This window comes from Pithys albifrons, chromosome 8 (genome assembly GCF_047495875.1).
Source record: "Pithys albifrons albifrons isolate INPA30051 chromosome 8, PitAlb_v1, whole genome shotgun sequence".
Taxonomy (NCBI): Eukaryota; Metazoa; Chordata; class Aves; order Passeriformes; family Thamnophilidae; genus Pithys; species Pithys albifrons.
Genome location: NC_092465.1, coordinates 27,532,931 through 27,548,793, shown reverse-complemented (window position 1 = coordinate 27,548,793; position 15,863 = coordinate 27,532,931). Strand labels below are relative to the sequence as shown.

Genomic DNA, 15,863 nt, shown 5'->3' with positions numbered 1-15,863 from the left:
TGTCTGAATTTTGGCTGTTTTCAAATGGTGTTTGACATTTTGCCAAGTGTATTATGAGGGTGTGATGCAGCAGAGCCACTGAAACACATGCACTTCTAAAAGGAGGAATGGTATCGCCTACAGAGCTGAAGGGGGGAATGGCAGTGTCCTAGTGAGGCTGCAGCTGAGAGCTGGGGGGGTAGAGCGAATATGCTTGGTGAGTGAGAAGAAGCAGGGGCATAGCCCAGCTCTGGAGGAATGCCTAAGATGAGCAGTGCTCAGCTGTCAGTGCCTTGCTTGCAGAACTTTTCTCCTCTCACCCCAATAATTTTTTTTTCAAAAGTACAAAGGAGTTATGAGACTTTGTGCCGCTCACCCTAACAGCAGTGAGAAGTCCTAGTCTCTTCAAGACAGCTTTGAAAGCATCACTTTAAGGTAGTTGTTTAAGACAAGTAATAGAGTGCAAGGAATTGAGGTGTTTTCCTTATTTCTTAGATCAGTGTTCTGTGGAAACATTGCAGTTGGTAGTTGATCGATCAGTGTTTCAGCTGATCATGTCGCAGCTTCTAAAATCTGATCTTTGAGTGGCTCTGCGCTTTCTCATGAATCTCATATCACCATCATGTATGTTCACATTGGCCTTTCAGTACCTTTGGGGTTATTTTGAACTTGTCCAGTGGTCTCTCTGTTCTGTGCCATTCAGTTTAACTATTACAAGCCAGTCTTTGCCAAAGCTTTGTTCATACATTTAGTAACATCAAGACTTTAATTTCTGTATTGCCTTAAAACTACCTGATTGTAATGTAGGAATAGAGTTCACAATTTCTTCTGGAAGAGAGATACATGTGGTGTGAAATAGTTTCACCTCTTGGTATACTTGGTTGGTTTTTTGCAAGTGATGTGACTCTCCACTCCCCAGGATACCTTAGTGTGGTTGTGTATTTGTTCTGTGTAAATGGAAAATAAAAGCTGGCCAGGTGGTGGTTTCTCTGTGTGTGCACACAAAGATAGATATTTTGATTAGATGTACTTTTTCTCTTCCTGACATCTTTATGGCAAATACATAGGATTTAATACACTTCTTTAGCTGATATCCTGTTACCTTGACAATTTCCTTGTTTTCCTCTGTGATGTTCTTCAACCCAGTTTTTAATTTTACTGCCAGTCACTCTAATTAGGGTATCTCTTCTCTGTTCAGGTTTCTGTAATTTAGCTTTACTGAGCAGGTCTGTCAGTGCATAAGCAATGGTCTTGCCTTAAACTTTGCCTTACTTTGAGGTAAATATTGCTTTCTTAAATAAGTTATTACAAAGTCTATACCAATACATATATTTCTGTAGGCAAAAGGTATGTGATATCAATCAACTTCATGTTGGAAGAACAGTATCTGCATGACCTCTTTCCCAATATAGTTATATCAGTTACAAAGCCGTAAATCACATCTAAAACTAACTGTTACAGCTTTGTAGCAAACCAGGAATCTTGTACTAAAACCCATAAGAAATACTTCTAATGTGTATTTTGATTATTTGTTCTTATTACTGGGTTATTTGTTACTGGCACAGCATTCATTCTCACTGTGGAATGGTCGTGCCCATGTGGAATGCTGCAAAAGTAGCTGGTGCTTAAAGGGTGGCCTAACTCCAGTTCCTGGCAAGCTCTCTGTCTGGCATGATTGTTCTGCAGCTATTTGGTGGGGAGAGGAAATTTTGGAGTTTTCCAGTCAAAAAGGTTTGACACATCCATTTTTCTCTTTTCCAGGATCTTTCCCAGAGAGTATCTTCTCCAGCAAATCCATCTTTACTCTCTTGCAGACCTTCAGCAGGTAAGTGTCCTTGATTAATTCTACCTGCTACACATCAAGCCTGTTCTCACCTTCACCTTGTCCATTCCTCTTCTAGCTAATCATAGCATAAATAGGTGTATTTCCAAGTCTTTTCTTTGTGGTTTATAGCTTAGTATAAAAATGAGTTAACAGGGGCATTGGTTAGGGATGAAAAGGACAAAGCCTGGAATATCAGTGTTCAAATGGGGCTGGGAAGAGACTGTGAAAGAAAACTGTAGTCTGCAAAGAGATCTTTGCTCTGAGAAATTTTCATCTGATCAATGAATTCTCATCTAAGTCTCAGCCTACAGGTGACAAGTAGCATTTATTTCTTTGCTTGAAAGGGTAGTTATTCCGGAATTTATGAGTTTGTACAATCCCTAGTGCAACATGATTATTCACCAAGTCTGCTGGGCGTTGCCACACAAGGGGGGGAAAAAACCTCAACCGTTCTCCAAGAACATCCAAACCCTCAGCGAGGCAGCGACACAAAGTTAAGCCATGCAGTGTTACCATGACAGGTGTGACCATGGAAGAGGTAATGTGCCAGCAAAACATGTAGTCTTTGAATTGATATTGACTGAACTAAGCAAGCACCTTGCAGTATCTGAATGACAGAATATAATTATGTAACAGATTAAACAAGGAAAATTTGGGGAAAAGAGCTGAAAAGAAAGGATAGAGTATCCAAGGTGAATGTGCTGCAGTGCTGAGATGCAAAGTGAAGGGAGCAATGAGGTGAGATGTGCTTGCTGACCTGGGCACATCTGTATTCTCACTCTAATGCCGTTGACAGTGACATGTAAACCGCAGTATTTTAGGCTTCTTTCACCTGTTTCCCTTTCCTAGTGGTGCCTTTTCTGCAGGATAAGGGTAGCATAGTCAGTTCTGGACATTCAGCTGACACATTATTTGAAGTAGTTCACATGCCCCTCGGAGTCTGAGTCTACAGAACAACAGGAAACATGGCTTTTGTTGGCTGGTGAAGTCACAGGGTAGAAATTATTCCATATATAAAATAAAAAGGCCAGTTGCCTCAGGTCTGAAACTGTTTCCACATCTTTTCAGCATGTTCTGCTATCTCATCTTTACTAATCAAGCCTTTAAAAAGCAAGCTACTTAACTCCAGAGCTGCAGTCTCCCTGGTGGGCCTGTTTATTAGCCCCCAGTGCTTTGTAAGCTGCTTAATCAGTTCCTAGCATTGGTAGTAGATATTTTAGAAGCAATCAGCAGCTTATCAAGCACCCTGGGGGAGGGTGGTAGGGTAGAAGTCAGAATTCATGCATTGATTTAGCAGTTCCTTTGACATGTTTCTTTGTGTTTGTGTTTGCAAGACACCTTCTCTTCCCCTGAGGGCCCCAGTCCCAAACTTATCATATTTAGAGGCAATATAATTTGATTACCATTTCTGCTGGGCTGGGTTAAATTGCATTTACCTTTTAATCTAGCTATATCCTTGTTGTCAGCATGGAGAGGGTTTTCCACATTTCCGAGGCTCCAAGTTTGAAATCAGATTGCCTGTTTTTGTTAAAGTGGAACCAGAGCGGAAAAGAGAGGAGGGCCCCATTGAGAAAATGAATCCAACAGCCAGATAAATACTAGTACCCTTCACAGCCCCTCCCTCCTCCCTGCTTTGCCCCTTACAGCTGCTTTCTCCTGATTGCTCATCATTTTCCACTGGCCTGCAGTTTGGGGATTTTTAATCCTAAAAGTTTTCCTTCCTTTTGATTCCTCTGCTGCCTATTTCCTCATATCCGTGGACTGCTTTTGCACTGTATCCTGCTGTCATGTAGATTGTGTGTGTTAGTGGAATTAACTAAAAGGTTTATTAAAGATTAATGGAAAGATATGGCATGGTGAGTGAATTAGAAAAGCAGAGAGGGGGTAATCTGCAGATATAAGCAACCCTTACTCTGGTTAGTCCCAGCTCAATTCTGATTTGTTTCCTAGCCAAGTTCCCTTTAAAGGATCCTAGGAAACATGGGTTGTTTCCTACCAAGCAGCTGAGTTTCAAAAATGTGGGTTGAGTGTCTGTTCATAGGGACAAAAAGGTTGAAATGCCTGTTTGCCAGTAGATGAAGCATCTTACAATACTACACTAAAATGAAATCCAGTTTAAATCTCTTTCCAAACCTAACAGAGCCTGGATATTATTCATGTAGCAGAGTACATACTTGGGCTATCTGATGATCTTGGGATGGTTGTCACTTGTGTCCTTTTGGATATGGCTCTGGTAGGGAAGACTTCAACTGTGAGGTTGAAAACTGATTAAAAAAAAAAAGAAGAAAAAACGGCCTGAATTTTGGAAACTTATCAAATCCTGGTGAGGTAGTGGTTCATTAACAAATGCCTGTAATGCAGATGTGAGTAGGTCTGACCTTTAACCAAAGAGACAGAAAATGGTGGTCTTTAGTTGTATGTGCATACACTGCAGACCAGGGCCACAGAGACTCCCTTAAAGTTTACAAGTCTATCTATGGGTGTTCCTCCGGGGGACACATTCTTAGAATCCTGTCATTGGAGGTGTTAGCAGAGGAGATAACTAATCAAGTGCATTCACATTTAACAGCAGAAACACCAACTGTGACAACTTGCCTGTTCTGCCCCATTGGCTATGCTTGCTTTTCTTTCCAGCCCTCGCTGGTGTCATCTGCAAGAGAGTCGTGCCCTGCATCCCCCAGAACACACTGCATCTCTGCTAGGCAGCTTATTGTGGCTATTCCAGTCAATTAAAGCTTTAAGGAGTGAGACTCCCACTTGTTAAGAAGCAAGTATTCACTCCTGAATTTGCTGCTTTTAGCAGACGTATGTGCAGTATACAGACCCTGGTGTCGCTGTCACAGTCCAGGGTAGTTTCATCCTAAACCTGCTGGAGGTGGAAACCCTATTCTGTGCTGACATTCCTGATGGACATATCACTGGCTTTGGGCATATGTAGTCAGAGTTCATGCAAGCTGAAGTTAAAAAGTATCCATTCAGATTCAACATGCATTCATTCAAATGAAAAACATTCAGATTCTGATTAGACTGTGGGGCTGCTTATGTTGAGACTGACACTTTTTACACTGTTGAACATTGGTTTGGACATAAGCTGACTCAGACAAGACTCTTGTATTTCTTAGGAAAAGTAATTCTTGCTACTTGTGAATGGGAGCTTTTGAAGTAAAATACTTGAACTGGCTATTGTGACAATTTCAAAATTCAGATGCTTCATCCGCACAATCCACACAGAGTTATTTCTTGTCTTGCCTGATTTTTATGTAAAATAGCAAGATATGCAAGTGTACAAAGACTGTTGTAGTGATGCTCAGGATATTCCACCTGAACATGAGGAATAACTTCTTTACTGTGCAGAGAACGTGCACTGGAACAGATTACCCAGAGAGGTTGTGGAATTTCCCCTCACTGCAGATATTCAAGAATCACCTGGACACAATCCTGTGCCATGTGCTCTTGAATGATTAGGGAGGTTGAACTAGATGACCTACTGTGGTCCCCTCCAGCCTCACCCATTCTGTGATTCTATGATGGTCTTTAATGTAGAAACACTCTTAATCATGGCATTATTTAATCCTGGTTATACCAACTCCAAAAGATACAGTAAAATAAAAAGGGTCCATGTAAAGGCAAAAATGACTGGATATCAAGGATGGAAATCATGAGTGAGATAGGAGATTTGAAAAAACGATGACTTGTTTACGTAGGAACATTCAGGGTAAAACAGTGAATAGACAAAACGTGGAAATTTAAAAAGATCAGTCGAATTACATTGAACCACTGTGTAAATACTGTTACTCAAAATAAAAGTGGCTTTCTTTTGGTTTATCTCCATTTACTTTGGAAGCAAAGTGGGGTAAATTGTATTAAGACCATTTTAATTCTGAATGTGAATCCCATACAGGGATTTAATGTAGTATATAGTTTATCCATTTAAACATTGTAGATAAACTAATCTGTTAAAATTTAGTTAAAACATTAATTTACTTCAGATCTACTTTCTTGACTCTCTACCTGTAGATGAGCCTACAAATACTGTGAAGAACAGAACAGAGAAAGGATGAACAGAAGAGCCCTGTTCTCACAATAATACAGCACAGGTCATACAGTGAATATGAGATACACATAAAAGTCCTTAATGGAAATGCTTCTTTGCAGAACACAGCCAGAATGAGGAACCTACTGCCACAGTAATGTCACTGAGGGCAGAAGCTGATAATCTTTGAGAGGATTAAGTATCCATAATGAAAATGTCCACAGTTACACTACATAAGATAAAGAGATTATAAGATTTCAGAATAGACATATTATACTGAGGGGATTAGGAAGATCTTTCCCCTACTGACAGACAGATCGATGATTTCATCTTCCTCTGCACTGATTACAGCATTTGGGGGGCATTTTTGTGCTAGTGAACTGTCAGTCTAACAGAAACATTCCTCGTAGGAAAATCTCAATGTCTTTTTTCAAGTTCTTGCACATATAGGGCTCCCTAACAAAAATGTGGGAAATAAAAATGAGCTTCAATGAAACAAAAGTTCTAATTTGAGCCGAAAGCCCTACCAGAACAAAGATGTTGTTAGGTCTTCACTTTTCCAAGCTTGTAACTTCCACTGTACTTTCATTGCACCTCCTAGACTGAGATGGAGGAGGAGGTTGGAGATGCTGTTTCCAGTATTTTCATATATGCAAAACTTTAGGTAGATTTAGAAAAATTGTTTACCAGTTCTACTAGTAGCAAAGAACGCAAGGAGATATGGACTTTTTTTGCTTTTTCACTTGATTTTTTTTCAGAAGTAAAACTTTCTTCTGACAACTCAGTCCTCATCCGATTACTGAGAAATGCTCGGTTTAGATTTATAACATACAGTGGTGGTTACCTTGCCCAGCAGTTCCTTTTTATTCATTCATGAAAAGCATGGGATGTAGCATGTAACCCACATGCTTGTGCTGGTGAAAGCCAGCATGTGGCTGTACTGATGGAAAAAATGTGGTCTGGCTGACATACTTTGAGCTTGCTGTAGTTAGTGGGTTAGGCACATGACAAATACCCCACTGCTCTTAGTGGATATAGCTGTACCTGTAAAAACATTGGTGCCAATTCAGTTAAATCAATGAGAACGTCTGTTGCTGTCATTTGTTTCATTCGGTGATACAATATACGCTGTACCAGCTTAAACTTTTATTTGCTAAAGAGGTTTACCCATGTAGCTATACCAACAGATCCTTTTAATTTTAGGCAAGCCCTTTTTTTGCTTGAGGGGCAGGAGGTGACAAATGAGAAGGAGAATTAGGTTTTTGGCAGGCCTGTCTGTGCTGAGATGACTGATTTGTCTGTCACAGTTCTCTGTGGGTATTCACTGTGCTCAACAAGGGCAGCAAAATGCCAGGCACATCTGTGCCATGGCCGCCACAGTTCAGAGTTCAGCACTGCTGTGAAAGCACAGCCCCCCAAGCAAGCACTGACACAGCATGTGTGACAGAGATGCAAGTCCTGCAGTGTGTTACTACCAGCATAATATTACCGGGTAATTCTGTACGTGAACTATATAAAGGCGCATCCTGAACCATAATGACGTAATCCCATAGCTGTCCTTATGTCCCTGCTTTATGATCTGATTGACAGTGGTAACTGTATTCGCAGAAGAATATGAAAATAGTCCTAGGATAGGAAAAACACAGAATATACATATTCATAAATATTAAAAATATCTGATAGCAAAGCAGCAATTAAACAGCTTTTCTACTTTCCTGTTGCTATGGCTCCTTTATCACAGAAGGGGTGAGGTTCAGAGGGATCACAGAGGGTCATCTGGTCCAACCTCCCTGTCAAGCAGGGTCATCCTAGAGCTCATTGCACTTCAATTATTTTTGTCACTTCCTGGAGTTTGCTAGCACTGCACTACCTCTTATCAGAACAGGAAAATTCAGGTTAGCTGATACTCCAGGTGTGTGTGTAATTCCCCAAAGTGCTGACAACTCTGGTTGCAATTAGTGGTAAGGGCAATGATCTTACTGGTGTTTCCTTTTTACCTCAACTCTGCTGGAGAAGGGAGCTGCAGTCATTCATGGCTCTAGTCAGGCAGGGAGCTGCAGAGCCAGTCAGGCTTGGGGGTGAAGGGCTGGCCAGGAGTGTTTTGGCAAGTGGCAGCCAGGAAGACAAGTGCGTCTGAGTTAGGTGTGTTAAAGTATTGCAGGCAAAGTCCAGAGATCTAGCAAGATTATTAGCAGATATTTTTAATAGCAGGACTGTTTGCTGTGCTGCTTGAAACCGGAATTTTCAACAGTGTTTATTAAATACATGTGGTGCTTTTCCATGTGAATATGTAATCTAGGCCACTTAGGGTAAGTGTGACTTTTTAGAATGAAACTCTCTGTAAAACAACCCAGTAGTGGTGTCAGTGGTTTGCAGTAACTTTTGAGTTGAGCTCTCCAGAGATATTTTAATTTTTCCAGCCCCTAGAAGAGGCAGTAGCAATATAAGTTATCCATTTTCTAGAGCTTATTGCTAAACAGGTTTCTTTTATTATTTTTTTTCCTGTGCAGATTGAATGGCCCAGCACTGGAAATGAGGATTAGCAGTGTGAAAGACTGGGCTCTAAACCTGTTGCTGTACTTCACAGAAAATTATGAGTCAGGAGAGGCAGCTGCATGTATCTTAAGGAATAACATCCCAAGAAACTAAATTTCCCAAGAAACAAAATAATCTCTCAGGGCTACCTGCTTGGATAAGTGAAGAAAATTTGTTTTTAGAATTTTTTAAAATATACTTTGTACTCAACAGAGGTTTTTTTCAGAGTAACCCTAGCCATTTTCTTGGTATGTTGCTTTCTTGTTCTAAAATCCTTCAGAGGACTCTTCCTTAAATTGCTCTGATCCAGTCCTGTGCAAGGCAAGAAAGTTTCTGATTTTGTGATATCTCTCATGAAATAGCATCTTGCTCAGTGGGCATGTAGAGTCAGTTAATATCTCTGCATGCAACTGCCTGCTTAATCTTAAAAAAAAAAGATCACATATATACTCTCTGCCTGAATGCATATTTGCTTGTATGTGTATTTAGAGTCACATATGTTCTTAAGCTAAGTAAAGTGCTTTCTGTTCTCTACCAGCCAAATTCCTGGTACTCTTTCAACCATGTTTGATTAAAACAGCCTTTAACCTTTGCTTGAATACCTTTTTCTTAAAACAACCTATAATTCATCTCTGCAACCAGATTAGGAGAACTTGGGGTGTGACAGAATTGACATGTAGCTGCCTGGAAACCTTGAGGGAAGGAGAAAGAGGGAAGGCGATGGGAACATGGTGAGTGTGGGTCTCACTGCAGAGCTGGCTGGGGACCTGGCACAGGTGATTTCCAGGCGTGCTGTTTGTACTGAGACAATTCCATCTCCTTCTCACTTGTGGCAGCTTGCATCCAGAGACCTGCTGAAATTTCTGGCATTTCTTCCTTTCAGTGAGGAGAATGGGGGAGGGCTGGGAGGGACCTTGTCATCCTCTCTACCTCTTGCTATAAATTCACTTGAACTGTCACAGTTTTTTTGCCTCTCCCCCAACCAGTATCAAACTCCATTTTCACCTTGTCCCTGTCTCTATGTGCTTGTCACAGATTAGCAGCTTTTGCTCTTGACCTTATTTTTCCTTCTTTTCCCAGTACCTATTTAGTGTCTAATTTGTGGAGTGTCTTTAATGCTGAATTAAAGTACAACATATTGAGGGGGTTAGTTTGGAGGGACTGTGAACAGCCAATGGTTCTGCCATCAGTGCAGACTGCCTAGTACAAACAAGTCAAAAGGAGCTTCTGATTTCTGTTTATTCAAACTCTCATTCATTTCTGCTTTAGTTTGATTTATTTGGCATTTGGTTTTGTGGGGCTTCTTTTGTTCTTCTCAGTGTTTATCACAGGGTTTCCTTTTGGGTTGTTCTCTGCCCTGCATGGGTGATGAGTTAGCACAGCAGAATGGGAGGCCACCGTGTTGCTCTGTCTGTGCCAAGGCCAGTGATGGCCAAGTGGTGTCAGAGCCAGCACCTTGCACTGGTGTCAGCAAAGGATGAGTGGAGTTGTGGCCTCACCTGCTCCTGCCCACCCTGCTGTCACCTGTACCACAGGCTGAACAGGCTTTGGGACACCAAGGCACCTGCAATGGGTGTAAAGGGAAGAGGAGGCAGAGGGTGGGGTGGTATCACCCTTGCTTTTGGGAGCTGGGTTTGTGGCTCACAGCATTCCTGTTGCAACAAAAGATGGAGCTCTTCTGAAGTTACTGCTGTGTTCTTTTTAAATTTGTTTTGCAGCTATGTGCAGTGACTGATTCCACACAATTAGTAAGAGATGATTTTTCCATTAAGTCACTTGCAATTTAAACAAAGAAGACAGGCAATCTGAAAGGGATGACTGGGAGTCAAAATGGAGCAAGGAAAGCTGACCAGACCAGTATATTGCACAAAAGATGGGGCAGAGCTGAGATCTGATATCTGTCTCCCTGGGACTTTTACCTCATGATCATCCTTCCTCCTTCCATTTCCCTTTCCTCTAAACTAAAGATTAATTGTGCATTGAAATCATAACAAGAATTCATGGTGTTAAGAATCTGGCCAACGGAAGAGAAGAAGTTCTCAAGGAAATTAGCAGTCCACAAGCATTGTCTGTTCCCTAGATATAAATGACCAGGAACTTCCCAGCCAGGGAATGTTTTCCCTTGATTTTCTCTGCAACTTGCATTATCCTTAGCTAAGCACATTGTAACATGCTTGCCTCCAAGTCTGTTTTCATCACAGAAATCCTGAGCCTGCTGAAATCTGTCATGGGGCAGAGATTCCATTTACTCTTTACACTTTAGTGCCAAATTTCCACATTTAATGAATGCAAAAATACCTGCTTGTTCTCCAGTTAACAAATAGGTAAAGGCAACCACTGTATCTTTTCTGCACCCCCACCTGCTTTTGCTCTTTCTGGCTTGTGGCACAGATCACCTGTGACAGAAGAGAATCTGTCAGGAAATGGTTTCTGAAGGAGATGGTGCAATGGAAGGATAGCAGGTTGAGTGTAAAATAAAGATAGCTGACTGCAGCAAAGGAGATCCACGGAAGCCATTAAGAACAACTTTCCAGTTGTTCTGAGCACTGGACTGTTGTGGGATCTCTGTGGGGAGAAGTTTTTAAGCAAGTCAGACAGTCGTCTCTCATTTGGTTGTGCTATGGGGTGACGAACACACTGGAGGTTTCTAAAGGTGTTTTTTCTAGCCCTGTTTTCTTAGATCATTGGTAGTTCCTTCTAAAGTATATTTCTCATCTGTCCTGAAGGTGAAGAAAGATTATTGAGCATTTAGTCCTCCTCCACAAACCTTCCACAAGTGGAATTTGGAAGGTAGGGAGCATCCAAGTGGTAAATCCAAGACAATTTGTTCAGGATATTTTATTTGCCTTTTAATTCAGTCCATTCTCTGTGGTGCTCTGAAGTCTAAGTGAAGCTGGAGCTTACTTCTGAATTTGTTAGCAGAAGGCCTGATTCAGACTAGCTGTTTCTGGACAGGTGGAAAGAAAACAACCAAGAGGAGGCAGAAACCTTGTCTTTAGAGGATGGTGGAAAGCTGAGCACGATTGTTGACTGTTCCTTCAGAGAGCTTCCTTCTGCCAGCCATGCTTGTGACATTATTCCTGATCATTAAAGTACTTTCTGTCTCATCAATGTACTTAATTTGGGATGGTGAATGAGTTTCATGTGTACCACCCCTTCTCCTTTCTCGGTGCCTCTTGGCCTTTTCATGTCTCTTCTGCATTGCGTCAGTGCCTCCTGGCAAATTCTGTCTGTGTCTGTCTCTCAGATAGAGCCACGTGTGCGTCTGGCCTTGAGAAATAATCATAAATTTTGTTCTGGCAGGAGGAGAGACCAAGCCAATCTAGTTGAGATTTGAACCTGTAGTTCAAGGTGTTTTAGGGATTTCATATCGCTTAACCCATCCCCTCCGGGCATCCCTTGTGTCTGACATGTAAATCAGACGGGAGGAATAAGAGGAGCAGATTACTTAGTGCTCCAAAAGAAGGTTATGAGGCAAACCTGTGTCTTTAAGGAGAGTGCCTTCTAATAAATGTTATCTGCAGAGAAATACACCAGCCCCTGCATAAGTAGTTAATGTTACTGCTTCAGTGTTGGCTCATAAAACAACTTTATCACCTCTATGACGATAATGATTAACAAGCTGATTTACAAGGGTGGGGTCACAAAGCTATTTGGCAAATTTAGCTTGTCTCACAGTGGCAGTGATACAGAACCTTAGTTTTACAATATTTTCACCACTTTACCTGGAATACTTAACCCTAGTGGCCAGGCTCTCAAGCAGAGCAGTAGCAGCAGGTAGTCCTTTATGAGGATAATAACCAAGGTTTCCTCCAGTGCTTCTGATACATGAGGAAATTATAGGTCCCAGTCTAAGGATTCAGGAGCACTGGGGACATTTCTAGTTCCCACCTCAGTGTCTATTCCCTGATCATGTAGCCACAGTGAAGTGACAGTTTTCCTAGACATGCAGTTACATGATGCCTGTGGTTGTTGACTGGCCTTTTTGCCAGAGCTGGCAGAATATCTACCCACAGATGTGGGTAGATTTATCTTTCTTCTCTTAGATTCTGTATAGCTTCTGTTAAAATAGCCTTCATCTGTTTGTTGTTTCTCCATTTTCTTGGATCTTAATATGAGCAGGGTTTTTTAAACTGTGTCAGATATTACATTCATTATATTGTACAAATTACTCAGCCTACCAAATTTAATCCAAAAATTATTTTAAATCCCAAAACTCTTTATCTGGTTTTAACACACTGTGTTCAGAATTTGGACTTCTTAACTTTGGCAGTTTCTCACATTGAGCAGAACAGTGTTTCTGAAAGCTCAGCAAGCCATTCCCTTGACCACCTGTCTCGAGAGTCCCAATGCAGTGATCAAAGGTATTTATGATCTCCATGCTATGTAAACATCTACTGCACTTTTAGAAGTTGGTAAAAATGCACAGACAGGGTAGGAGATTTGATGACTTGGTCAAATTCACAACATAGACTTCTGCAGGGTTGGAGATCTTACTCATTACCTTTTGCTTCTTAGCTAGCATTGCTGGCAGGAGCCCTGCCCTGAAAACAAACACTCACTGCCCTGAGAAATGTCTGAAAACTGTACTGGTTCTTTTTCCTGTCCAGAAAGTTCATCACATCTGACAGATTTCAGTGTTGATTTATGTGGCCATGATGCAGAGGTTGGGTATTTCTGTGGACCTGATCTAATAGGTGGGTGGAAGGCTATGCAGGTGTTACTTGAAGCAATAGTGGATTACAGCTAACTAATTTGTCCTTCTTTCTGTACACATCTCTCCTCTAGTTCCCCCTAAAGCTGTTGTGATGCTACCTCTTTGGAAATGGTACAGTGTGAGTTTGGAGGGGACTTCTGTGCTTACTTTGTCTAATCAATATTTGATTGCTTTTCAGTTAGATCCAGTCAGAGGCTTCCATTAATGTCCTTTCTAATTTCAGCAACTGTCAGGGACTGAAACAAACTCTAACTAATGCTTTAGTAGGTTTTTTTTCATGCCTAGCTTTTGGTTTTGCTCTGTTTTTCAAACAGAAAGTTACTACAAGCCTTGAGTTTAGGTTACCATCTTTCTGGGTTGAAACTCTCAAGAGACTTGAGAAGTTCTGCCACAGTTCCCGTGGCCACTTTTCTGGTTTGGTTTTTAATATGAAAACATATATTGCAACACCACGTTCACTACATTGCTCTCCCATGGGACTAGTTTGTGCAACCCTCCTTCATGCTGGTAAGTAGGTTCTCATATAAGGAGTCTTTGTTGACTGAAAAGGGAAGACAAAGTGATCTGGCTTTTCTGCTCTGTGTGTTGGGCTGAGGGTCTGTGCAAGGCAAGAGCTGGGGAGTCGGAGCCTTCAGAGGTGGACTGACTTCTACCAGCATTGTGCTTAGCCAGAGCTGGGGTAAGGGATGGAGCCAGGACAGAGCTGAACCTCAGCATGTGTCAGAGCTGAGGAGACTGCCTCTCCCCCAGTCCAGGGCCATGTCATGGGCTCAGAAATGTGTTGTGAAGGTGGGACACGGGTACTAGTGAGAGTCCCCTGGGCAACACCTGCTGCTTCTGGAAGTTGTGACCAACAGCCCTATTGTGTGCATAGTGGGCCACTGAGAAGGATTTCTCTGGCTTGGAGGATGCTGTGGTCTATGGCCTTTCCAGTTCTTATTATCTGGAGACAGCTGGCTGCCCACTTGTTTCTGAAAACTTCACCTTGATAGAGCAAGGAAACTATGAGTAACTTGCAGTCTTTGAATAGAAGGATCACGAAACCTCTGGGGGCCAGCACCCCTCCTGGTGAGTAGTTAGACTTAGGCTGATCACATGTTGCCCTAATAATGCAATGTATCCAAAGAGATTTCAACTTGTTCCATAGCCCCTCCTGCCTTTAGCTTCTCTGTCTTCCTTCTGGATCAAGAAAAACATAACTCAGTGCATGTGTGTCCTGTCTCACAGCCTTTGGCTAACACTGGCTTGTCCACTGGCTTTCAGCATTCCCTGTGTTTCCCCCCACCTGACTCATTCAGAGCGTAATTGTTTATTTGGAATTGTACTGCTCCACAACTGAACAGTAGCACAAAGATGCACAGAGAAGAAAGTTTGATTTACCTTTTCATAACTTTGACTTGTATGAAAACCATCTGTTCTGTTAGAATAGAAATCATGTAAAATCATGTAAAATATTTGTTCCAATACCCCATTAGTTTCTTCCACTGCTGCAGACAAGTCTCTGCTTTCCCCTCTTACTTTCCAGTACAAGCTCAGCTTTCCCAAGCCGGGGGCAGGAGTGTGGGCAGTGGGGCAGGTGGCTGCTCCCACTGGATTTCCTGGCTTCTCCTCTCCCATCCGTGGCAGCCCAGGGGGATGCTGTCTGCAGTGGGGGCAGGGAGCCTGTAGGGAGGCTCCTTCAAAACACAGTTTGTCCCATTTAAGGTGGGAAATATGTGGCAGTTACTGTAAAAAGCAGTGTTTGTTTTGTTGGTTTAAATTGTAAGTGCTTTGAGGGCAGGGCCTGGCTTTTATATATGTACATGTGGGTGTGTATTTTTATACAATTCTTCATGTGAGACACGCAGGTAGGAGCTGCAGAGTGCAAAGCCATGGCTTTCTGTCCTGTGGTAGCTTTTCCAGATCCAGAGAGATGGACAATGATTCTGATCTGAACAGCAGGGCTGTTCAGAGACACAGCTTGCTTTGTACCTCTGGACATAACTGTTTTCCTCCTGTTGTCACCTACGGTTGCACCTCAGTATATTCCAGGTGTGGCAGTGATAAGCTAACTGTAGGAACATGGCCCTGTGTCCAGAATTATATTGGGATGGGTTCCTTGATCAGTTTAGGAAGAGAAAGCTGCATTGTACCTTCCATCAGCTGATGATGAGGATCAATCCCTTCTCATCCTTAATTTTTGACAGCAAAACAATTGCTTGCACTATAAAGACTTTAGATTAGAAAACAGACCTTGCTTGTCATGGGTGCTTTAGGTAGAAGAGAATCTGAACTCAGCAAAACTTTAATTTGTTTTAAGCTTCATGCTTTTTTTGAGAGACAAGAATATATTTTTAAGCTTTTGCAGGTGGATGTTGAGGCTCTATTATATTACAGGGATAAGCCAATGGTGGAATTTTTTGTTACTTTTCCTCTGCCATAGCATACTCCTAACTTAGTTTTCTCCTAAATTACCACATTTCTTCTGAAATGTGATGTACTCTTCTGCAGCTCATAGTGTGTGATTTCACAGTTTCTCTATTTTGTAAACTTATTTTGTAAGCTTATTTTGTAAACTGAAATGTCCTTAGGAAAGGTTCAGGTCACAGCTTAGGGGTGACTCCAGCAGTGAGAACAGACGTGCTGGATTAGGCTGCATGGGGGCTGTGGAGTCTCCGTCACTGAAAGGCTTTAGTAACAGGTACAGCTGTAAAGAATGACATAAATATTAAGGCTCTGCCAAGATGGCCTCTTGAGGTTTTGTTTTTCCCTCTCATAATTTCCATAATATCTGA

At 41.8% G+C, this 15,863-nt stretch overlaps 1 protein-coding gene across 5 annotated transcripts in view; it reads left to right on the top strand.

Moving 5' to 3' along the window:
* Nucleotides 1–15,863, top strand: part of PLEKHM3 (pleckstrin homology domain containing M3) — an 88,211-nt gene that overhangs the window by 50,011 nt on the left and 22,337 nt on the right. For all 5 annotated transcript variants that reach the window (XM_071562489.1, XM_071562487.1, XM_071562486.1 and 2 more), the window contains exon 6: nucleotides 1,741–1,804. In XM_071562489.1, coding sequence (XP_071418590.1) covers nucleotides 1,741–1,804 — 64 coding nt within the window. The remainder of the gene's footprint in view (nucleotides 1–1,740; nucleotides 1,805–15,863) is intronic.